Raw genomic sequence first — 26,148 nt, forward strand, 5'->3', positions numbered from 1 at the left:
CAACATTTTAGTGCTATGAGTCAGAGAAGTACACTGGAGTTTATGTGATTAAGATGATGAAAGCTTTATTTATATTCACGGTTAGCTGTATTCTCTGTGCACTCTGCACTACCTCAATCAGTTTCCATCCCAATGCCACAGATTTGCATTTACATTTTTCTACATTTTTTTATAGTATGTCTTGTACATATTTAACAAACGCTTTGGGCTAGTTGAATACTGTAGAATGTGTGTGATGAGGTATTTTCTCAACCTGCTCTCCATCTGAATCTTGGGAGCCTTCTGGCTGATATCCCCTCCTCCGTCTCGCCGTTTCATAACTTTTCTTTCTCTCTCTCTCTCTGCGTCTCACTATGCTCTCTCAGCTGTATGTTCTGGCTCTTTCCCTCCCCCTCCCTACTTTATGCACAGTTTTCCTGCTCTCGGTACTTTGATACCAGATTCTCCTTACACCCCCCTTTAAGCCCTTTTTCCATCCCTCTCTCCTCCCTCTGCTCTCTGTTCTTAATGATCCTCGCTAGGGTCTGCAGACATGGTTCGTCCCAGGTCATACTGTGGTTAGTTAATTCACCGTCTGAGCAGAGATGTGCTTCATGTGCCTTTGTGGTCTGGATTTCTTCCAAAATATGAAAGCAGAGAATATACTTTGTCTGTCTGCTGGCCGGTCTGTGTCTTTCTGTCTGTCTCTTGGTCTATTTGTTTGTCTGTTGGTCTGTCTGTGTGTGTGTGTGTGTTGGTTTATGTGTGTGTATGTGTGTGTGTGTGTGTGTGTGTTTGTCTGTCTACAGCATCTGCCTGTCTGGCTGTTGATCTATGTGCATATCTGTCTGTCTATCCAGCTCTCTGTCGATCTATTGTATCTGTCTGTCTGTCTGTCTGTAGTGTCACTCTGCCTGTCTACTACAGTTTCTGTCTGTCTGCCGATACCATCTTTCTATCTATCTGTCTATCTCTCTGTCGATCTATAGTGTTGGTCTGTCTGTCTACTACAGTTTCTGTCTGTCTATCTATAGTATCTTTCTGTACATCTGTCTGTCTGTAGTATCTGTGTGTCTATTTGATTTAAGTGTCTGTCTGTCTATACTGTTTTCCTGTCTACAGTATCTCTGTCTGTCTATAGTATCTATCTTAAACATACTTAAGTATTGAAAGTAAAAGTGTATATATATATATATATATATATATATATATATATATATATATATATATATATATATATAAAGCCATACACAGCTTGAGTAGCAAGACTCTAAGAAGCACTTTATCCAGTACTTAGTGTCTTTCATTCCAACATAATACAAAAATTATATCCGCACCTGCCCAGACTCGTTAATATTTGGCCCGTTACCCGATCCGCACCCGCGATAAATCACACACGTTAAAATGATTCCAATTAAAGTGTTTTATTTTTTATCTCGCACCTCTCTCAACATCTCAACAGCATCATGAATGGCCTAATGAAACAGGCTAAATTGCGCTTTGTTTTGCGCCATTCAAGTAGCCTACCATCGGCACCTAAATAGGCTATGGAACCTGATAACTATATGCAAATAGACCTATTAATGAAAAAAAAAGAAAAAACTGAAAAAAAAAAGTTCATTCACAAACTTTGCATTTACTTTCCCTTAAGGTTAATGTGCAGCAAAAAGATATCGTCCACAGGGCCAGGTTTAAGTTGCGTTCTCCATTCTTGAATTACAAATCACAATCCACCCGTTTTACGGACCACTTTTATGTGTGTCCCCGCTGGTACCCGACCCACTGCAGGACTCTATCAGAGGGAACATGGATGCATTTAACCTGCACTTACAGATGGATAAATAGTTTTGTTTTTCACATAAAACATTGAATACTGATATTTATGTCGAAATGTGTCATTAAAACCGCCAGTAGGTGACGGCAAGTGAATGTTAATGAGTGTCATTGAGATTCAGTCGATTCATTCAAACGACTGAGGAACAAAGCTTTTGACCATGTTAATGAGTGGATCACTGAATCATTTATTCAACCGATTTGTTCAAAAAACTAATTCATTCAAGTAAACACAGTTGCTCAGAGACACAAAACAGTGCTGTGATCTTTGTTTGGAACTATTTTTGTTGACATAATTTAGCAAAAACAAGCAATATTATTTCTACAATGTAAGTCACGTATTTCTAACTTTACTGAACTTGTATGAATTTATTGTTAATGTGCTGATGTACTGTGGACATTTAAAACAATGTGTGTGAATCATAGTGAAGATTTGCTTTTTGGGTCAGGAGATCAAGTCCAGGAAGGGTGTGTGTGTGTGTGTGTTTGTGTGTGAATGATACATGAGGTGTCTTTTCCATATTGCTCAGATTTCATTGCCACCATGGGGATATTACATTAGTCTGTGACCAACAGCAATTCCATTCGAGATAATGGAAGGAATTTCCTTACAGGAGTCAATCTGTGTGTGATAGTGATATAAGAATCTTTCTAAATTTACTTCAGTGACTGGATTTTTAACAAAATCATGTTTTGCTAAGTTTTGTTATACATGAAGTATTGTAATAATACTTTGTTGTAATCTTCTTGGTAGGGGTTTTAATGACATTTTTAACTACCATTTAATTCTTATCCATGTGACTTTATCTTCAGAGTTACTCTTTTCTTACTAAAGCAGTTTGCATAATGGTGGAGCTGGTGACATATTTTGCTTAAGGGTTAATTCCAAAAAATAAAATTCAGTCATAATTTACTCATCATGCATCATTTCAGATTTAATTAATTTTCCTTGTTCTATAGAACGCACACAATGTTTTCTACAAAATGAAAAATTAAGTCTCAGAAATCTTCTTGTAGTCTTACACCTACTTCTCAAATTTAATTTGTGTATTTATATACACATTTATCAGCAAGGAGAGATACATCACACTACATCTGAGGTCTAATTCATGAAAAAATTTAATCTAGGTTATATAAATTAACAAAATCTTGTCTAAAAGACAAGTAAAAGTTTATAGGCAAAGGATTCTTTCCAGCTTGAGCAGTTTTATGACACATTCAGTTTAGTTGGAACAGCTGCTGCAGTGACAACAGCCAAATGGCAAAACCAGGTCAACATACCCCATATCATATCATATCATATATATATATATATATATATATAAACATCTCTGTCCTCTGATTTGATCCCAACTGTAATGTTTCTCATAAATACCAAATAAATCAAAGCTTAAACACCGCTCAAATTCTTCTGGATCCCCAGATCATGCTATCACAATAATATTTCTCTGGAGACTCTTGTGTTGATGTACCAGTTTTTCAGAATCCATTCCCTTTGACTTATTCAGACTTTTTTCTTGTTTTCTCCCATTCTGTACTTCCTCTTCATTCATCCCCTCCCCCAGTCTGCCACCAGACACTCTCGTTCACTCTTTCCTTTCTCTTCTTGGCTACCATTGGACTTCCAGCTTAAGGCTAATGGAAAAAGAAAACTGCACTCAAACCTGAAACAATTTAAAGGGGTGGTTAATCAGCTTTTTTTTGAAGGCGTGAATGTGTTTATGGGGTGCACGGTAACTTGAAAAAAACAACACCACATTATTAGTTTCAAAAACTATCTCCTACATACCTGAAAATGTATGTCACGTGACCATGCATGTGCATAAATGTTTAAACAACAAGTCAGTTGCTAATCACTGGCAAGTTCAACAATGAACATGATGGTGAGGGAAAACAAGGACGTTTTTGTGTGAACGGATGATGAGGTGGAATTGTTACTCAAAGTGATTACAAGGCGGCCATGGCAGCTGAAAATGTCAATTGGGAGTCATGCCAAAACAAATACAGTGACATACTCGACAGAGACATGATACAGTTACATGGTAGTCAATCAGCATTTTCAAAAGTCTTCGAATGTGGAAAACGCAGCAGCGGTGTAAACGATAGGCGTAACTGTAGAAAAAGTTATGCATTTTGAAATGAAAAAGCACCAGTGTAAACTAGGCCTAAGAAATACACAGTGGGCTCAGACTGGTTAGCTGGCCCAGTGTTTTGTGATTTGCTAACTACCTAGTGCACATTGTCCTGAAACGTCACACCCTCTTACCATTATGGGTAGTTGCATGTTCCTGGGGGCAGGGTTTATGTAAACATCAAGGTTAGTGATGATACAAACCCAGGAAGAAGCTTGTTGTAGTCCCTGCCAGCCTTTTTGTAGTCCTTAAACAGTAATTTCTTTAAAAGAAAATATATTTACAGGCCATGTTTATGCTCTAACAGCAACATTACACACTTACTTAATTGTAAAAAGTGAAATCATAATCAACCATCAATTATTCTGGTCACACTTTAGATTAGGGTCCCATTCTCACTATTAACTAACTATTAACTCAATATACTCCTAATTACTGCGTATTAATACTTAATTAAGTAGTTGTTAAGTTTAAGAATTGGGTAGGGATTAATAATTTGGAATAAAGTCTTGCAGAATAAGACATTAATAAGTGGTTTTTAAGTAATAATAAACAGCAAGTGGTAATATTAAATATTCAAGTGAGGATAAAAAGCATGCATTTTAAAGTTAGACTTTCAATTTTGAAGTTAAATCCACTATTGTATTGTATATACATTTTCTTTACTTAGTAACTATTTCCATCCAACACTATAAACAGGTAGTGTAAAGGTAAGTGAGTCTGTTATTTTCATTAGACTCAAATGGTTTGAGCACCCTAACATACCAATCCTGTCTCAGCCATCTGCAAGAGTTTAAAACAGGATTATCTGCTTTGCAGATTCAGTTCAGTTTATTCATGTTATTTATGTTTCAAAGCAGCTGTGCAAAGATTAGTACCTTACTAATACTATTACTTATTTATAAATAATATTAGTAATAAGTGATAATAATTGAATGGAAAAACTTGCAGTTGACAGGAACCTTTAAGAAACCATTTTTATTTGTGCAACTCAATTTTGAAGTATAAGTAAATAAAAAAACACTGCAGCTTTCATGTTTGCAAAATGTTTTATAAGAGCACATGCAAAATCTTTTGTGTAAGATATGATTAAAACGTAATGAAATTTTGGTGAATTCAGTTATATAGGGCTTCCAATTATTATTATTATTATTTTTACTTTTTTTTTTGGATAGGACAGTACATAAGAGACATGAAGCAATGCAAAAAGATTGGTAATTGGGACAGGCCATTGAGCTGGGACTTGAACTCTGATCACCCAAAGCACAGCTGTGCCATATATCAAAGCATTGCCCTTAAGGCTTTGGCCGTGATAATTCATTCAGTCTAGATGTCTAATCAGTTGAAGGCTTTAATTCTTTAATGCAACATTGAAAACCCAACACTAAAATGAATTATTACATGACATAATACATGTAATTCCAGACTCTGCCGTTTGCACAAGTCTATATATGGCAGTTGGTTCTTGCCACTCCTGCTGGATCTCTTAAGTCTTCTTCATTGAATGATTCTCTGTTTATTCGGTTGACGGCATACATTTTACATCACCTAGTAAAACTCTCAAATGGATGTTAAATGGTTCTTTGCAGTACCTTGACTCAACTAAATATTCTCTGTGTATCAGCAACTTAACTTCATTTTTTCTCCATACATCGTTCTTGAGTTGGCTCTTTGCAGAACAAAAAGGTTTAAAGCATCAGTAAACTTTTACAATAAAACTGTCTTTCTTTTTCTTTCTTTCTTTCTTTCTTTGTCCCTCCCACCCCCCTCTTCAAGTCTGTTTTTACACTCCTCCATAGCTCCTCATGTGTCTCTCCCACCCTCCCCTTCTCCTTACACCCCTCTGTCTCTCTCACACATTCTCTCTCTCTCTCTTTCCAGTGCTCACTCTCACTTCTCTCCTCAGAAATACTGTCCGTGGATCACCTCTTCTGTTTGCGGCAGTGAATAAGGCACCATGCTGGTACTGAGGGACCAGACGGCACTCTCAGTTCTCTGTCTGTCCCTGCTTGTTCGCTTCTGGACTGTAAACGGACTGACAGAACACATCAACTCCGAGATCAGCCACACAGCCCCAGACCAAAATGTGGAGGACAGAAGAGCAGGTACAAATGACAAAATGCTGTTGTCTGTCATGTTCTTTTTTTGATTCTGATTTATAAAAATGTACTTGCTCCTTTGCTTGGAGAAGCCACGTTTAAGAATGCAACTTATTGAGGAAGAAAAACGCAGCTGAACACCAGTATAAATTCATATTTAGCTGGTGTGACGAATGGAGAAGCTGAAAACTAGTGCTATACTGACTTTCATCCTTGTGTATCAAAAGAATGCCATGGCTTCATTACGTTAGCAGTTCACATTAGTTCTGGCTCAGTTTTGGAATGTAATGCCAATCAATCCCCAGTGGATAAACATTGTCAGGTTGATATTCCATCCCTGAAAGCTTCAATAATAGGTCTACTGGTTTTAATTGGGTAAAAATGGTCATTGGAACCCTAAATATAAGAAACTACAAAATCAGTCTCAACAGATCACAGGGTTAAATTTTGTCACCTTTAACAAAGTATACATTTTCTGTGATTTGGAACAAAAACACTTAGTGTACTGTTTTCCAGTAGCACACTGCATTTATGTTGACAGGTTATATTTTCCACATAGTGGTACTTTATCAAAGACAGGGATTCTTCTTAAAGGATGCCATGTTTTTACAGTTACATGACTAAAGCTCTTGCTGACAACAGCAGTTGAGTACTCAATACTTGCACCTGTGCTTGGAGAAGCCAAGTCTAAGAAACCAGCTCAATGAGGAAGAAAACCTCTGCTGAATTCAAATGAATATTTAGCTGACACGGTGTGGTGAATAGCGAAGCAGGAAAACTAAGGTGGTACACGTAGCAGACAGACTTTAATCTTTGGTTTCCAAAAGAACATCACAACTATATTACACTTGCAACATGGGTAAGGAGTTAATGTAAGAGTTAATATCAGCGCTGTTGCTGAGGTTTGGAAAATATGGTTGCTGGCAGGCTTTTGGTATTCAATAACACAACATTTCCATTAAATGCAGGCAAGCAGACTCACTCTGACAAACTGGACAGATCATTAAAATAAAATAAAAAGTAATGGGAAAAACAGAAGAACCATCCCAACGTGGTTGAATTACCCCATGGAACCCAATAAGAATGCATGTGTTTACTATACATGTCTTAGACAGAAATATCTATAGTGTTACTGGTCATTCCCTAAGTAGTGAGCAGCCTTTCACTGTATTTTCATAACGGTTGCTGCCTTTGTGGGAGAGTAAGAGAATTTGGGTTGTATTTTAGGACTTAAAGTCAACATGAAATCAATCATTATCGACCTTATTTACTTAATATGTGTTCCTGGTCTTATTGTGAAGGATTTGTCAATGCACGTTATTCCAAAGAAGAAAAGTTACCGAAATCTTTAATCAGGTTGTAATAACTTCAGAGATTAGTTTTCTTTTTGCTGATGTCACCAAGGCTATTGGTGTTCACTAATAGCTAGTATTATTTTAGCAAGCTCACATTCATTTTGGCTCTGTTTTGGTATGTAATGCCAACTTTTCACTATCCAATCAATTCCAAGTTGATAAAATCATGTGCTGCCCTACTTTTATTTCTTGCTGAATTTCAAGATAAAAGGTAAAATGAGTTTTGAACAGTGTTGCACACTGACTTTAAAGGGAAAGTTCACTCAAAAATAAAACCTCTGTCATTAATTACTCACTCTCATGTTGTTTCAAACTTGTAAGACCTTCATTCATCTTCAAAACACAAATTAAGATGTTTTTGATGAAATCCGAGAGCTTTCTGACCCTGCATAGACAGCAACACAACACGTTCAAGGCACAGAAAGTTAAAGAAATCATTAAATTAGTCCATGTCATGGTTCAACCGGAATTTTATGAAGCTATGAGAATACTTTTTGTGCACAAAGAAAACAAAATGAATAACTTTACTCAACAATTTCTTCTGAAACAATGAGCAGCTGTATTTTTATTTGCAATTAACACAGAATAATAAATGCATTGTTCCATGTTCGTCTTCTTGTTGTTGTATTGGGTTTGTATACAGCGCGTAAGGTTAATGCCCATGCTACAATCTCTGTGGCAGAATTACAGCGCCACGTACTGGTCTTGCATAAATACTCCATAGTTTTGAGTCCATTTCAGTGATTTCATGTGTACGCAGATATTTCTGGATACAATGCCATGTTCATGAAAAAAATAAAGGTTGAACCACTGATGTCACATGGACTGTTTTAATGATGTCCTTTCTGGGCTTCAAATGTGTCAGTTGTGTTACTGTCTATGCAGGGTCAGAAAGCTCTCAGATTTCATCAGAAATGTCTTGATTTGTGTTCTGAAGATGATCGAAGGTCTTATGGGTTTTGAAAGACAAGGCTGAGTAATTAATGACAGAAGTTTCATTTTGGGGTGAACTATCCTTATAAGATCTTTGGCTACTTGGCTTGGTTTTGGCACAACTGTGGCTCTTGGATCCGAAGATGCTCTCATTGACCAGCTAGACTTCAAACACACCTGTGCACCAGCCCAGGCCTTGCTCCCATCAGTTAGCCCAGATGCGGTCAGACGTTTGATACTTTGCCAATCTGTAAAATCTGATCTTGGAACTGACCTTTTGAAGTTAAAAAAGCAAATAGTTATCCGGGAAACACTTGGAAGGCAGTATTTATTGGACATCTCTGAACAGTTTGAACCATTATGCATGGAAAGAAATGGTGAAAACCAGTGACCGCTGTCGTTTGTCCTGTTTCAGCTAAGATTGTGAAGTAGTGGTTTGCACATATGCTCTGGTGTTCATGTGGACAATATGCGTTTGTCTGATCGTGTTCCTGCTTTTCTCATTATTTTTTTTTTTGTCCTCTCTGGCAATAAAAATCGCAAAAAGGGTAAAAAAGAAAAAAAAAGAAAAGAAAAAACACACTCCTGTTTGAACTCCCATTCATTGCAGGCCAGAGCTGATTGACAGCTAAGTAAACTTTTGCCAGATTACTCCTGAGGACTGGCGTTGTGGACTAGCTCTGTGTGGGTAATGACTTCACAGCAACAGGCAAGAATGTTGCTTAAAACTTTCCCAGCAGTGTAGAAGCTGCCCTTTGGGGACGGGACGGGACGGGACGGGACGGGACAGGACGAGTTTCAAAAGCCAGAGCATCTGTGTCAACACATAAGGCTATGAACTCTAAATCGGACAGTCTGTATGCCTATCAGAATGCAGCTTCAATTAAATATGAAATGACGATGTTGAAAAATGTGGAAATGAAGAGCCAAAAATAATTTATGTTTCTCTAGATCTCCCGCAAGTGAAGATAATCCCATCCTATGCAAAGATTCAAGTTGGACGAGACAAACGATTGATGTGCAAAGGTGAGAAGACAGTTTAAACATAAAATAATAGCTCTTCTATCATTTAATCAACCTTGTGTTGTTCCAAACCAATTTATTTTCTTCCATGGATAACATAAGGTGAATTTTATGGAGAACACCTTGGCTACTCTTTCTGATATATTGAAACTGAAGGGGAGTGAATCAGTCAAAAGCTACTTAAAAGCTACAAGTATATTAAGTCATATGATAATTTTGTGTGAGGTGCAGACTGAGATATAAGTCATCATTCATTAAATAAACTAGCCAATAAAGCTCTAAATTGGACTACAAAAGTCAAATATGTTACATTTGAGAGTAAATTTCATTTACATTAATGGCACCACATACAGTAGTACTTCATTTGAGAGAATGGGTGACATTTTAATTGACAAAAACATAATTTTCAGTCTGTTCTTCACACAAAGCTATCAAGTGCCTTGGAAAAGAGTACAAGGGTATTTAAAAAGAATAACTAGGAACAAAGAACAATTCATCCAAAAATTCATCCACTAGCTCAGACGCTAATATTTTTTCTCTTTTCTTTTTTAGTTGATGGGGGTGCAAAGGATATTGACTGGTTTTCTCCTAATGGTGAGAAGATTCTAGTAAGACGGGACAATCTCGAGGTGCGCGATCATGGCAATTCCTTGTCGTCTCTCATTGTTCTCAATGCCAATTTAAACAATGCTGGGATATACAAATGCGTGGCCAGAAATGGAGACACAGAATCACAAGCCACAGTCAAGCTGGACATCGTTTGTAAGTATTTACTTTAATATTATTCATGTTATCACAAATATCACGGCAGGAAGTAAATGCTGTCTGCATTTTTATGGTCCATTAGGCATCCTGTATTCAGTGTTTGGTCAGCAGCTATTAAAATACTGGACCATGTGACTTTAATATTATATGTATTCATTCAGCAGATGCTTTTATCCAAAATGACTAACAAAGTGACTAACCCTTTCTCAAAACCTACCCTTCAATGTTAGCCAACCCAATATGAGCAAACCTGAACATGCAAAATGAACCACAAACAGAGTTTCTGAAGGATCTTTATGCACTCTTTATAATAACAATGGGAGTAATCTAACTGTATACATGCAGAATATAGTTAAACAAACCTTAATATTGACTTGATTTTTGCACAAAGATTTTTATTATTATTATTTATTTGTCATCGTAATTTCTTGTATATTTAGATAATTTTTTCCAGGTTTTGAAATCTGGAGCAGATGTGACAAGAGGGCCTCTGTGAATCATGTTTGAGTTAGTGAGTCGTCCAGAACAATGTGTTGGAAGTTTGGAGGGAATTATCAAAGTGTAGCCAGACATCCTAGGAGACACAGATACATTCCTTTCTCTTTGTACACTCCTTTTACAAAGCGTCCAAGAAGCGTGGGTCGATTGAGAGAGTCAGTGTTGCAGAAAACTAGACCTTTAAGAAAGAATTGGCTGATTCTAGGTATGATTTTGCCCCGAAACTTCTTGCATTTGTTTAAGCTGATCAAATCAATTAAGCCTAGCAGGATTTTGCTCGTGACACTCTTTAAAATCACTCTTTAAAAAAGGTTCTTCAGTGATTTCTTCTTTAGATTATTCACATTGTGGAAAAATAATGGTACTTTAAGGAACTCTTCTTAAGAGGTTCTTAAGGAAACCTAAAACTAAAAAAAAAAACACATTTTGGATTATTCATTTTTAAAATCAGAGAAGTTTAACCCGGAGTGACAACTTTTAAAAAAAGCTTAAACTGGTGGGAAAACGTACGTCCAAATAAGACTTGCAGTATAGTTGGTTTTGATTTAATTTTTAGAGAGTTAATAAAAGTGAACTAAATAATGGAAACTAACTGTATTGTTGTTGTTGTTGTTGTTGTTTTTGTGTTTGAGAGAGAGGGAGAGAGAGATAAAGTATGATCCACTTTGCAACTTGTTCTAGCCTCGAACCACAGACATAGACAGATCATCCAACCGGCATATGACAAAAACTACTTTGTAAACATGGCCTGTAAACCCTGGAATGGAAATTGCATAAATGCAACCAATAAGATAAGCTTGCTGTTTTTGTAAAGTGACAGTTTTGTTTCCAATATGCATCGGACAGGTTGAGACTAACCACAAAGTAACCTTCAACTAGCTCTTACATGAACTAGATGTATGGTTATAGTCTATGATTGAGCTATAAACTACAGTTTTCTCACTTGCTCCAAAATTCAAGAGTTACTTCTGCCAGGTTGTTCTTTTCATTCTCTCTGTTTTCTTTAAGCCAAGAGAACGCGCCGAGAAGCTGAGAGGGAGGGAAGAGGAAAACGACAGAAAGAACCCAAGCCCAGCAAGAAACCCAAGGGTGAGAAGAAGAACAAAGGAGAGAGGGGTGGGAAGAAAAAAGGCAAGAAGAACAGGGAGGAGACCACCACGATGACCACCACCACTGTGGCTCCCACAACCACTGTGGTTCCGGAGTACGATGAGGACTATTATAACCCTGAACCTGACCAGTACTGGGATGAAGGTTAGAAAAGCCCTTCTCATTAAAATACTCGGTCTTTTAGATCTGTGTATTTTTGGTGCTGACTGGTGCAGAACAGTGACCGCCTTGGTTCTGTAAAAAAGTGCTTATCCCACTTTTTTTTCTCTTTATGGGGATTTCTAAATATTCTTTATAAAGACTCAGCAACCAAACCAGTGAGCTCAGAGATGAATCATAAAATTGCACACTCTGATTTGGTATGAATATCAAATTACATTCTTTTACAAATGAATGAACTCATGCAATGAACAACTGAACCATTGGCAAACAATATACAAATGCAATAAAATTTCAATAAAAAAATTATTTTATTGAAAAATATTGTGATTGTTTGTAGTTTGAGAGATTTCCATGGTAACAGCAGCTTCTCTGATTGGTGGATCTCTCTTCAGGAATTATGGGTAGTGTAGTTCTTCACCCAGAATTCAGCAATAGTTAATTTAATAAATAAATAAAATAAAGTGAACTGTGACTTCCACTGAAGCTACAACATTGGAGAACATGCTGCACCTGGAGTAAGGTCAAGATTTTATTCTGTGATCTGGATTATGACTCATAAGGATTGACTTGCGTTGTTTGGTATCCACAGAATTTCCTGCAGAGACAACAACAGCAACAAATCCCACAGACCCTCCAACAGAGAAAACCACAGGATTTCCAACAGACTTTCCTCCTCACATTGATGATTATTCCTCACCTAATCCTGACTCATGTAAGCAGAATATCACTCATGTCTGTGCAAATAAACACCACTTCTGTTCATCATGATCAACATTTCCTTTAACCTAATTTTAGACGATGACTATTGGAAGGTGGATGAACCCACACCTACATCCTCAGTGATCGCCGGCCGTCCACCTGACGAGGGTGATGATTACTGGGATGCCAGATGTGAGTCTTCCAGTAATTAAGCTTTTACATTAACTATGACCTGTAGTTAGAGAGAAATGGTCACAAATGACCGATTGTGCAGCTAATAAACTTGTACGTTTATTCTTTGGGAACAGATGAGGTGGCAGAAAACATACCTTTCCCTGATGGCGAGATCAGCTCTACCGACAATGACTGGCATTACACTACCACAGGTAGACCAATCATTATTTCTAAACACTGTGTCCTATTTGATATAAAATGAGAATAAATTATGATTTATTACATTTTCTCATGCTGCTACTTTGTTTTTCTATTATTGCAGACTGCTGCTACTTACTGTGTCTTAACTTTACATCATATCCCCATTATGTAATTGCAACTATTGTTCTGAAACGTGTTAAATACAGACAACAAAAAGTTTGTTTTAGTAATACAGTTGACATTACAAAAGAGTGAATGTAAGCACCCTGTAATTTGAGTGTGAATCAATTAAAACTTTAACCACAATATACACCCATCTCATAAAATATCTTGTTTCTAAGCCATTCAGAAACCACAATGTCTGGTTCTTACAAAAGACAGCAGACCAGCGGCGACAAACATTTAGCAAATATTTTACGAGTCATTACAGTTTCTCTACTGTACTGTCAATAAAAGTGGCAAATTGAACGTGCATTTCTTTTCTTTTCTGTCACAGAAGAGCCCACCATCCCTCCGTTTGAAAACAACTGGTATGAAGAATATGAATATGGACATGGTACATACTGCTTTGATACTCTTTAAAAAAGAAAACAAACATACAGTGAGACGGCATGAGAGGTGTTGGCCTCGCTCTCGTCTTAATGAGGGTACAAGCAGAGTGACCTGTCATTTCTGCACTCAAATAAACCGTTTCAGAGACACAGAGGTGCCGCTTGATGTCAGGCATGTTGCAATTAGATGATAATTATAAATGGACATTTTTTTCTAACCAGAAAATTACTGTTGTCTTGCAGCGTATCTCCTCCACAACTACTGTAAATCTTATAAAACGGAAAGAAAAAACGGCAACACTGGCAATATGGTTGATTAAAATTAGTCAATGAAAAATACTTCAGTAACACTAGTAACTATATTTTATGCATTAACTAACAGTGAGAATTACATTTAGTTTATAAAAATAAAACTGTTCATTGTTAGTCCATGTTAGTTCAGAACTTTAATAATGTATTAGTAAATATTGGAATCAACATAAACTTTGTTAACTAATGTTTACAAATGGAACCTGTAAAGTATTATCAATATTTTTAAAGCATTTATAATTTTATTTCATATTATATATATATATATATATATATATATATATATATATATATATATATATATATATATATATATATATATATATAAACTAATATGAACTAACAATTAATACTTGTGCTCTTTTTATTTTTTTACTCTTAACGAAAAATATTTAATACTGTAATAAATATATTGCTCAGTGTTAGTTATTGTTAATTGATTAATTTAATAATGTTGTTAATTATTATAACTTTACTGTAAAATACCTTAAGTGCATTTAGAAAAAACTTTTTATCTCTGTTATCAAGATTTATATAGAGGTATAGACAGACCGACCGATAGATAGATAGATAGATAGATAGATAGATAGATAGATAGATAGATAGATAGATTGTTCAATGGTCTCAAACATGTCAAACCTGCTGTACTTGTTTAATGTTGGTTTCTGATTTGTCAACAGAAAGGAAACTTGAAGAGGATAGAGAAAGAGAGAGAGAAAAAGAAAGAAAAGAGCAAGAGGAAAAAGGTAATGTTTTATCCTCAAATAAGTTGTCAAGTTTAAAAAAAAACATTTAGACACTAAATTGCAGGTACTTACAGATTTAAAGACATTCAGAACAACAATATAACTAAGAGGACCATAACTACCATTCAGTCTACCACAACAATAGTGTAGTAATGTATTGTTTATTCCAGGAAGTGTATTGGTTTTATTCAGATACTTCAACATACAATTCAGAAGGAAGATCATGTAGTTTTATTTGTTTTTTCATTGTATTTCATTCCATTTGCTTGGTTTGTCTTGAACTGAAACGAAAAAATACCTTACTGATGAAAAACATTGATGTTTTTGGCCAACACTGGCACAGTCCTCATCAAGCCTTTTCTAACTTGCTGTCTCCCAATTCTGTCTGAACTACAAATTATTTTAATAACACAGTTAGCATGAAATCTCCTCTGCTTTGTCTCCCAGCTGCCCCACAATCTGCTTACACTTGATTATAGACTTTGACAGAATGACAAGCATTCATTAACAACTGTGAACCAGAACCTGTTCCCATGAGCTTTGTTTTAAGTTTTGGTTCCTAACAAACTGAATAATTACCTTTTCACTGACCTAAGACAGTGGAGCAGGAAAGTTTTGATATGCAGGATATTGTAGAACAGGACTTGCCAACCAAAACTAGAAAGCAAACTGAAAAAGTAATGAAGAATATTTCCAGGTTCAACAAATGTTTTACGGATAATCCAGTAAACCTAAATTGCTTCATTACAGTAATTGTTCATCTTTAAACGTTACTATAAGTCTACGTTATTCTTACATTTTTATTCTTACATTTACTAAAAATCAGCAAAAAGACACACGAACCACAACCTGAAGTTTTACTAACACTAAAAGGCTTTTTATTTGCTTAAAAAGTAAAGACTGACGCTAACTTACAGAGGACATTATATTTGATTTACGAATGTATGGTCAATATGTAACCTGGAAAACCATTGATGTTTGAGCTTTTTAAGAACTATACAATTCAGTTTTATGAGGCACAGATCTATATTACATCCTCCCTTCTCTGGAATGTCAAGTTTAATGTAAATGGAGCTCCAGAGCATTCCAGAGGATTGTGAACAGTTTAGCAAGAATCTGAGTTTAAAGGGATAGTTCACCCAAAAATGAAAATGGGATGTGTATCTGCTTACCCTCAGGGTATCAGAGATGTAGGATATGACTTAGTTTCTTCAGTAGAACAGAAACTGAGACTTTTGACTCAAACCGTTGCAGTCTGTCAGTCTTACAATGTAAGTGGATGGGAAACACGGCTAAAAAACAAACAAACAAAAAAAACACACACAAACAAAAGCAAATTAAACTCAGTGGCTAAAGATACATTGATGTCTAAATGTATCTGTGCAAGAAACTGAACAGTATTTATATGTTTTTTTTCCTCTGATTTTTACCGCAATGTCCAAACTGTCCTGAACGCATTATCTACAGCTGCCGCCTGATGCATCTTCTTCTTCTTCTTGCTTTATGGCAGATCGCAGACTTATAAACCATTGAGATTCCTAATTGACACTGTAGATAAGAGTGTCAATGGTCCATTTGAGAGATAGGCGGCAGTAATGAACTTATAAGTCTGTGATCTACCATAAAGTGAATTAAATGAACCAGATCACCAAATTGAACAGAACAAACTGAAATAGTTTGTGGCTCAAGCTGTACAGATCTACAAGTTACTCAAATCAAAACTCACTCTAGGACATTAATGACAGTCACTCTGCCTTGAAATGAACCAAAATATCGACATATGTGGTCCTATGATGCTGGTTTTTGCCAACTAGTTAAGTGCTCCAGGTTTATTTTTGGGGGTAAACTATGCCTTTAACTACCAGGAAGTTAAGAGATCAATCTTTATGTTTCATGCTCATATCAGTGGTGAACTTTGTGTTTTCTCCAATAATTTGTCTCCTCAGAAAGAGAAGAGAGGAGGTATGAGGAAGAGGAAGAGAGAAAACCCAGGATTCACAAACCTCCTCCACGGGTGTACAGAGAGCCTAAAAGTGAGTGGTGCATGGGGACTGGGTTTAGGCACATAGCCAGATGAGATCCATCACGTAATAGATAACACAGAACAATAAATACACTTGGGACAACATAACTGTGAAAAAAAAAAATAAAATAACACTGAGATGCAATAAACTTATATAAGAGCAGCGAGGTGATGTAATACTGAAGTTTTCCCAGCTCTCAGTTCTTACCAGACAAAGATGTTTCTTAAAGCAAAACCTTGGTATACAGTTCAGTGTTTTAGACACTAATGCTAAAATAATTCATGCTAACAAACATAACTGAAATAGTGTTATCCTATCTTGAGGAAGACTTCATAAGTTTCAAGTGAATAGGAGTCCTTAAAACATTTTTAAAATAGACCTTTGTAGCTGAATGCTGAATCCTGCCAAATCCTGCTTCAATTCCACAGCTGGTTCTTTTCAAAAAAATTCCAAATGTCCTCCCTGCTCGTGAAACAGATGCATGGATGTAGTCCTTCATCTTCTGGCACATTACTCTGAATCGGGACAAATGACAGAGCAAATTTTGAAGTTATACATTGTTAAATATAGGTTGTATGGTGTAGTTGTAAGCTAAATATAAGTTATTTGACTCCATTATAGTTAGATTTATTATATCTTGATGACAGAAGAATGTGTGCAGAGTCTGTCTATATTGTTTCCATTGATCTTGCTAGTTAAAATCATTATATATATGTACCTGTACATATTTACATTACTATACAAATTGGTGTCAGTTTTAAAATAATAAAAATGAATAAAATAGTAATAATATATGAAACTGATATAAACAAAAATACATTTTACAATGACTTAGAACATAAAAAATAAAAGGGTGTAATAAAAAAAAATAATAATAAGGTGTTGCATTTAGAAAATTGGAGCCCAGTGTTTAGTGAGAAAGCACAGATAAACCAATTTCAGTCTGTACTCCAACTAATTAAACTTTTCCACTGCATGGTACGACTCGGCTCGGTACGGCATGGTATGCGTTTTCACTGCAGTCTAATACCGCATTAGAGTGGGCGGGATTATTCACATGTCGTTATAGTTGTGCTGCCTCTACTGCCGCGAATCGTGAATAACTTTTTCCTTCCGCATTGCCTCATCAAGCTCTTGCTGGATCCGATCCTCTGCTATCAATGAGAGGAACGTCTGTACTCAACAGACAACGAAACAGACATTTTTAGGTTGTTAAAAAAGGTGCGCTTGTTCGAAACAGTTGCATTCAATCCTTCGCTGGCTGTGCTGATTTAAATCTAGCGGTTCTGTTGTGTTTGTGTCACAAGTTCAGTGTCTCAGGTAGTGACGATTCTCTCCGGCCAATCAGTGACCAGCAGAGTTTACATGTCAAGTTTTGGTAACAGTACGGTTCACTTGGAACCTCAACTGAGGTTCCTGGTACTAAAAAAAGTACCAGGTTCCAGTTACTGTACACAGTGGGAAAATCCCCCAAAAGTGAACCATACCGAACCGTACCATGTTGTACCATGCGATGGAAAAGCGGCATTATTATGTGAAGGTATAGTCTATATTAAGTTTTTTTCTTTGGCTTGCATTGTCTGTCAGTATGTCCTCCTCTGGGTATGGAGTCTCATCGCATAGATAATGACCAGCTACTGACGTCCTCAGTTTATCAACATCGTTATGGCTCACACAGAGCTCGTCTCAATATTCAGGTACAAACATATGCAGATACTCACTCTGAAAATTAATACTGGCATGACTTAAACGTATAGAAAAAATGTAATGCATTATCTCACAGGCGTCTGGTGATGAAGATGACATGAATGGTGGGGCATGGTGTGCTAACCCTGAAGAAAAGGTGCACTGGATTGAACTGGACGCTCGCACAGTAACAGAGTTCACTGGCGTTATCACTCAGGGTCGAGATGACCCCTTAGAGTAAGACATACAAGAAAAACCTTGGAGCCTATGCACAGTATGCTTAATTGTGTTTAGGACCTACCAAACTATCTAAAGTCTACATCTACAGTCCTTGTTCTCGTTTTGTTGTTTCAGGAGCGACTATGTTTCTTCTTACTATGTGGCGTTTAGTAATGACAGCAGAGAGTGGACTGTCCTTGATGATGGATATGCTGAATGGGTAGGTTGCAAGATTGACATCATTTTCGTCTTCTTTTGTAAAATGTAAAATTCTGTCATAATTTACTCACCTTCAAGTTGCTTCTTTCATTTATTTCAGTAATTCAACTCACATTGTGAAACTCGTGTATTAAATAAATTCAATGCACACATACTGAAGTAGTTTAAGTCTTTGGTTCTTTTCATTGTGATGATTTAGGCTCACATTTAACAAAAACCCTCCAAATCACAATCAAAATCAAAATAGAGACTCTTACAAAAGGTTTACATGCATGCAGGTAAAACAATGCTTTTGTTTTAACAAAATATGCATTGAATATCACCTTCTTTTACCAGTGATTCTCAAACGATTTCTTTCAAAGCAATTCTAAGATTCAATCTCTGTAAATCCCTCCTTTCCGTGAGCCTGCTCTGCTCCGATTGGTCAGATGGCCCAGTCTGTTGTGATTGGTCTACCGCCATAGTTCCGTTTTTTGAATGCTCAATAGAAAATCTAAACATCTATTATTTGTGATTGTGATTCAGTGGAGTCAGCTGGTCCAAATAAATTGGGTACTGAGCCACCTTTAAGAGCAAGTTTTTTGTGAATCTCACATTGAACTCCCTGAGATTAAATAAACAGTCGTCAGTAAAAAGATGTGTTTGTGGGCTGGCCAATGTAGAATGTAGGCAAAAATTATGCAAATGTTTTACCCATTGACATGTAGCCATCACAGAAATGGGATTTGAATTACTAGTGACTGGTTCAGGCTGTTCGGAGTCGATACTTACTTTTTTTTCTCTACAGCTAAATTACCTACTGCACAACAGACAATATTCGAAATGGCATAACAGGGGCACTTTAAAGTGCAGCACTTTTTTTAAATACATTATGTAATTTCAACAATTTCTTTTCTTTCCCTTCTTTTTTGCTCTCAGTTATTCTTTGGTAACTCTGATAAAAACACCCCAGTGTTGTCTCAGTTTATGGAGCCGGTAGTGGCACGTTATATCCGCATCTTGCCACAGAGCTGGAATGGCACCATGTGTATGAGGATGGAGGTTTTGGGCTGCCCAGTACCAGGTGAGAGACTCTGGACCTGTTGATTGTAAACCTGTCTTTATTTTACTTTTTTATTTGTTTGTGCATTGTGCAAGTATTTCCTATTACTAATATTCCTGTCTGGGTCCACATTGTTTAAATCCCTGTTTATCAATAGTTTACGTTTACAGTATTATACAATATTGTGCATTTGTGCTTTACTCAGATCCTCTCAGCCAGTACCAGAGTCAGAATGAGGTGACGCATCGAGATGACTTGGACTATACCCATCACAACTACCTTGACATGGAGAAGGTGATGGGAAAGTAGCAAAACCTGGAGACTTAAAATATTACGAATGAGAAAAAGATCTAAAAAAATACACTAGAGTTTACATTTAAGAAAATTGTGGATGGCTACCAGGGAATTTCTGTTTCTAAGCCACAAAGTTTCAAATGAGGTGTCATTCAAATTTGTAGCACAGACCATTTGGGATAAGTGGATTTGCAAATTTGATTTTTCTTATTGTCACAGCTCATGAAATCCATCTCTGATGAGTGTCCCAACATCACCAGATTCTACAGTTTGGGCAAGAGCTTTAAAGGTTTGGAAATTTATGCCATGGAGATTACTGACAATCCTGGGATGCATGAAACAGGTGAGGAACATTAGAATAAAAATGGAAGACACAGTATTATTATTCCAGTATGGTTAAATGTATTGAAACAAGTGATGTGTGTTCATTATCCATTTCATGAACACATACCATTTTTCCTCAGGAGAGCCAGAGTTTAGGTACACAGCAGGCTATCATGGTAATGAGGTTTTGGGACGAGAAGTTCTTCTGATGCTTATGCAGTACCTGTGTAGAGAGTACAAAGATGGCAACCCTCGAGTGCGCCACCTTGTGGATGAGACACGAATTCATCTGGTGCCATCAGTCAATCCTGATGGACATATGAAAGCTTTTGAAAAGGTATATTTAAAATGTATAAAAAGATTAAAAGTAAAATATGTTATTTCTGTGTTTCTAGGTGGCCAGAAATGTTTTAAATAATGGATGCTTTCAAACAGATTTCCTCAAAAATCTTAACACCACCTATCTTGGATATTTAATATTTAGCATTTAGTAATATTACAAAAAACTAAAGTTAAGACAGAATTAGACATGCCTGACTTATCAACTGAACAGGATGAACTAATCAAAAATAGCCAAAAAAATGTGGATAAAAAAGGCCACTAAATCTACAAATAGAAATGTTGATGTGTTCACTTTATTCTCAATAAAGTACTGTAAACAATATCACTTGGTTTCACAGGGCTCAGAGTTGGGTAGCTGGACATTAGGGCACTGGACTGAAGATGGCCATGACATCTTCCAGAACTTTCCAGACTTAAATAACATTCTTTGGGATGCAGAGGATAAGGGTATGGTGCCCAAGTTGATGCCAAATCACCATGTACCCATCCCTGAGGGTATACTGTCAAGCAATGGCTCAGTAAGTAGTGAAATAATGCTGTGATATGCATGTACATCTAATAAATCAAAGCACCACTCACATACTCAATTGAAACTGAAAACAATTGAAATTGGCTAGAGATCAGATTAAAGGGCACAAACTATGCCCATTTTTACAACATGTAATATTGGTCTTAGGTGTCCCCAAAATGTGTCAAACCCAAAATACCCCACAGATTATTTATTATAACATGTCAGATCTTTTTATTAATAATTTTTGGGGCGTGTCTAAAAAAAAGAGCTGTTTAGGAGTGTCTCACTTTAAATGCAAATGAGCTGTATATTCCCGCCCTTTCTCCAGAAGAGGTGTAACATATATGTCATGGAATATGTGGATCCTGCTCAATGGACCAGGCCAGTAGTATAGAGAGCGAGGCACAAACTAACATAGTGATGTAGAGATGCAGGGGTGTATTTAAACGAGCCGTTTTAGGGGGCCGTGAACAAGTCTTAACTTTTATAAAGAATATCTAGGATCACAATCTCTTTGGATTGGAGACTTTAGTCTTTGCAACTTCACAAATTTTCTTCAAAGAGTTTTTAACATTCAACAAAAATTGTAATCGCATCATATGACCTCTTTAAAGGAAATTTACTAACTTTATGTCCTGCTTTGCAGGTTGCAGTGGAGACTTTTGCCCTTATCTCCTGGATGAAGAGCCATCCATTTGTGCTTGGTGCCAACCTGCAGGGTGGTGAAAGACTTGTGACATACCCCTTCGACATGCGCCGTCTCACCAAGGAATCTGAGGAGATGGAGAAAAAACTCAATTCTAGAGCAAACAGACGTAAGCGACAGTATGAAGAAGAGGAAGAAGAACCCAACCCTTACCTTCACATTGGATACCATCAGGAGAGCTACAGTGGCCCCCAAGAAAATGCATATAATCAGGAGAACTATGGGTACCATCAAGAAAGTTATGGGTATCATCATCAAAACCAAGGATATCATGAGGAGAGCCAAGGGTATCACGATGAGAGCCAAGGCTATCACGACGAGAACCAAGGCTACCATGATGAGAGCCAAAGGTATCATCATGAGGATCACTCTGAAGGGCACCATGAGGGTTATCAAGAAGGATACTCAGAGGGATATAGGGAGGGATATGGAGAGGGGGAACCAGAGGAGGAGATTAGAGTGATTGAGGACCAATCTTTGTTCCGCTGGTTGGCCATATCTTATGCCTCTACTCACCGCACCATGACTCAGAACTTTCAGGGAGGATGCCATGCTGATGACCCAACAGGTGGGCTGGGAATTGTCAACCGTGCCAAGTGGAAGCCCATCCCAGGAAGTAAGCATTGGGAACTTGCATTGCACCATCATGTGATAGATCTTTAATTGGATCGTTTAAAAAAAGGTGTCCAATTCTGTTTCTGTGGGCCCTGCAAATGTTAGCTTCCCCTGGTACTACCTGGAAGTTTTTATCTGGTGTTAATTCTGATGTTGTAAGTCAATGTTTCTCTGATAGGAAGATAGGAATTGCAGTAAGGTGGCCTGCCAAAAGCAGAATTGGACTCCCTTTGTCTAGGACACTGAGCAACTTTGGTCATGGAGGGTCACTGTCCTGCAGAGTTTAGCTCCAACCCTAATCAAACACACCTGAACAAGCTAATCAATGTCTTCAAGACCACTAGAAAGCTACACGCAGGTCTGTTTGATCAGGCTTGGAGCTAAACTCTGCAGGACATTGGCCTTCCATGACCGAAGTTGCCTGATCTAGGAGGATCTGTGAGATCAAATTGAACCTACATTGACACCCTAGAGACTCTACTTTTGATTAACTGTAGAGATTTGATACCTGTTTCTGTCCCAATTCCCTTTTCTAGGTATGAATGACTTCAGCTACCTTCACACTAACTGTTTTGAGCTGTCCATTTTCCTGGGCTGTGATAAGTTCCCTCATCAGAGTGAACTTTTAAGAGAGTGGGAGAATAACAGAGAGGCCCTGCTGACCTTCATGACTCAGGTGAGCTACTCATATCCTGATCATGGGCGTGGGACAGTTGCAAGTGCTTAGAAACAGAAAATCCCTAGAAGATAAGACTCTGAGAACCCTGCACAAGTGTTTTAGTACTTGAGCCTAGACAAAACCATATAAAATCTGTATCAAGATCCTATTTTTCCCGAAATCATGCATGAGATGTACTTCAGTCTGACTACACTGACCTGTGAAACATAACATTAACAGTGGTCCTTTTCCCAGGTGCATCGGGGCATTAAGGGAGTTGTGAGGGATAAGGAGGGCAACCCTATTTCCAATGCCACTGTGTCTGTGGAGGGAGTCAACCATGACGTTAGGACAGGTGAGATTTTTTCTGTTGTTTTGAAAGTTGTCTTGTTTTTCAAGTACTGAATAATTTCAATAAAAAAAGTCTACTCTTCTACTCTTAGGTGAATCTGGAGATTACTGGCGACTTTTAAATCCTGGTGAGTACCGTGTAACAGCCCGAGCAGAAGGCTACTCCCCCTTCACCCGTCTGTGTGTGGTAGGGTTTGACCCAGGCGCTACCTTGTGTAACTTTGACCTCAACAAATCCAACTGGGACCGCATTAAACAGATCATGGCTCTCCACGGAAATAGGCCCATCCGATTGCTGAACAGTGGCAACAGGGGTAGTGGACAGCGCTATACATACAGCACTAACCAAATCCCTAATGGTAATGGTGGGGACATAAAAAGGGCTCGGCTTCATCGACTACGTCTAATGAGAATCCGCCGCCTAAGGCAACAGAGGCTTCTGGCCAGCATAACAACAACGCTACCTACCACAACCACAACGACCACAACCACAACCACAGTTCCACCTACCACAGAGAGTACAAGTCCCTGGTTTGACTCTTGGCCTCTTGGGGAAACCTTTGAAGAGAACACAACCCCACCAGAAGAGATTGAGTTGACAGATTCACTGGACTACGACTACAATTACAACATAGATGATTATTAAGACGAAACTACAGATCAAAGTTTTGCTCCAGAGATTGATTGTTTTGGACAAGTATAGGTCTTTATTGCCATGCTTTTGCCCCTTGGTTTGACTGGATCCAGTGACTATGAAGTGAGCAAAGTGGTGTCACATCTAGAACCAAATAATTCTGTCAACACTTACAAAAAAAAGCACAGTTTTGAAGTAATTACGCATAAGATGTTTATTCCATAATATAAATTATCATATTGATTATTAACACACCATTTTCTGGTTGCAAAGCTGGTTGGAAGCATTAATCAATGGTTTCCAAAGACTAGAAGTAGTAAGAATAATTATGCTTTGTGTTCATGGCTAAACATCTGTACTATACTACCAAAACGTAACAAACTTCTCATATTAGCATCATGCCCACTGAGGGGAAATGAGAATGTTTGAACTCAAGAGACGTGGCTGTATTACCACTTCTTTCTCTCGCATAAATTGTCAGTGTTTGTTGAAGGCAAGTGTACAGGGAAGATGTTCCCTCAAAGTTCCACCATATTTAATGGTCTGTGCTAAAAGACGATTTCTTTTCAGTAAATAAAGTCTTTTCATATTCACACTGTTGTCGTTTAACTGCATTACAGTATCAAGTGCACATCATGTCACTACCTTGATATTCTGTGTCATACTTGACAGTACATATAAGAGGTGACTGTATTCATAGTGTAGTCCAGCCTTACCTACTGTAGCACATTGATTCTTGTACTTAACATTTACATGCTAATAAACATTGTCATAAAAAATTAAAACTTAAAATACCTTGGTTTAAAAGGCAAACAAGTAGTCAATCAAAGTACTTGAAAATGGACACACTTTACAATAAGATTTCTTTATTTGACATTAGCATGATGCTCATGATAATATACTGTATATATATATATATATATTATATATATGCTCACGATATATACATGCACACAACAAAAGGCAAGTAGCCTACATAGAAATTAACATTGGATACATGCTGTACAAGCAGGGATGAACTTGGAAGATAAAAGGCATTGTCAGATGGCACAACGACACGGACCATTTCTAATTGCTGATTTCTCTGGACCTGTTTTTGGATGATGTAAGTACATTGAATTATAAACTGCATTGGATCTATTGCATTGGATGCATTGCAATCTCTTAGTCTGACCCATGACGTTGTAACAAAATTTTGCCTATAAACAGATCCACTCAACCGATATTAACATTAGTAAGCATTTCCCCTTTTATCAGCAACATGTTAAATCTTGGTGTCTTCCTACTTACATGTATTTTGATTTACTTTGATTTAATCTTAGAACTGGTAAAGAAAATTAGCATGAGAGTATATTTCACTATTGTATATTTTCATGTTGCTTTGATCTGGTGAACAAGCACATTTCACACCATGAAATACAGACGCAGATTTAATCCTTGATCTTAAATTATTTTGCCTCATGTACTAAATGTTATGTAGAAATGTTATGTATAAATGCCTGATTCAGATCATCACCTCATTAGAGTACATGTTTACTTACCCAGTGCGCGAAAAGTCTCGCCTGACTCCACCCGTGCTGAAATGCTTTACAGCTCCGGCCTCTGGTGTTTACAGCATATAAAGGTTTTTAGTCAAATTCCTAATCTATTTTCTGATCCGATAATATAATGCAAAAACTATGAAAAGCTATTAATTTTAATAATAATAAATATATTTTAAAAGCTTATGGGGCCATATTTTAACTTTACAGTGTAGCAATGGCTGTTTTTTTTTTTTAGTAACTGTTGCAGTTTAATGAAACAGCCAGAGGTTAGCTGCATTGAAAACAGAACCGTTATTTAAAAATTCCATCTTTGAGTTCTATGGAGACTGCAACAAGATGGCATCTTAACAGAAGTTAGAATCCATCATGGTGGTGCTCATCTGTCAGGGATGGGTGGATACGTGGAGTTA

General features: G+C 37.2%; 1 protein-coding gene across 1 annotated transcript; it reads left to right on the forward strand.

Annotated features, from left to right (window-relative positions):
* The first annotated feature begins 5,786 nt into the window (after window positions 1–5,786).
* Window positions 5,787–24,787, forward strand: LOC113107347 (inactive carboxypeptidase-like protein X2). Its single transcript, XM_026269789.1, has 22 exons — window positions 5,787–6,049; window positions 9,283–9,357; window positions 9,907–10,116; window positions 11,626–11,871; window positions 12,479–12,601; window positions 12,685–12,780; window positions 12,897–12,974; window positions 13,460–13,519; window positions 14,504–14,569; window positions 16,516–16,602; window positions 18,181–18,290; window positions 18,377–18,516; window positions 18,634–18,718; window positions 19,636–19,780; window positions 19,965–20,053; window positions 20,273–20,396; window positions 20,518–20,714; window positions 21,058–21,237; window positions 21,877–22,552; window positions 23,088–23,227; window positions 23,465–23,564; window positions 23,653–24,787. The coding sequence occupies exons 1-22, from the start codon at window positions 5,902–5,904 to the stop codon at window positions 24,204–24,206; spliced, it is 3,729 nt and encodes a 1,242-aa protein (XP_026125574.1). The 5' UTR covers window positions 5,787–5,901; the 3' UTR covers window positions 24,207–24,787.
* The last annotated feature ends 1,361 nt before the right edge of the window (window positions 24,788–26,148 follow it).

This window comes from Carassius auratus, chromosome 8 (genome assembly GCF_003368295.1).
Source record: "Carassius auratus strain Wakin chromosome 8, ASM336829v1, whole genome shotgun sequence".
NCBI classification, from domain to species: Eukaryota; Metazoa; Chordata; class Actinopteri; order Cypriniformes; family Cyprinidae; genus Carassius; species Carassius auratus.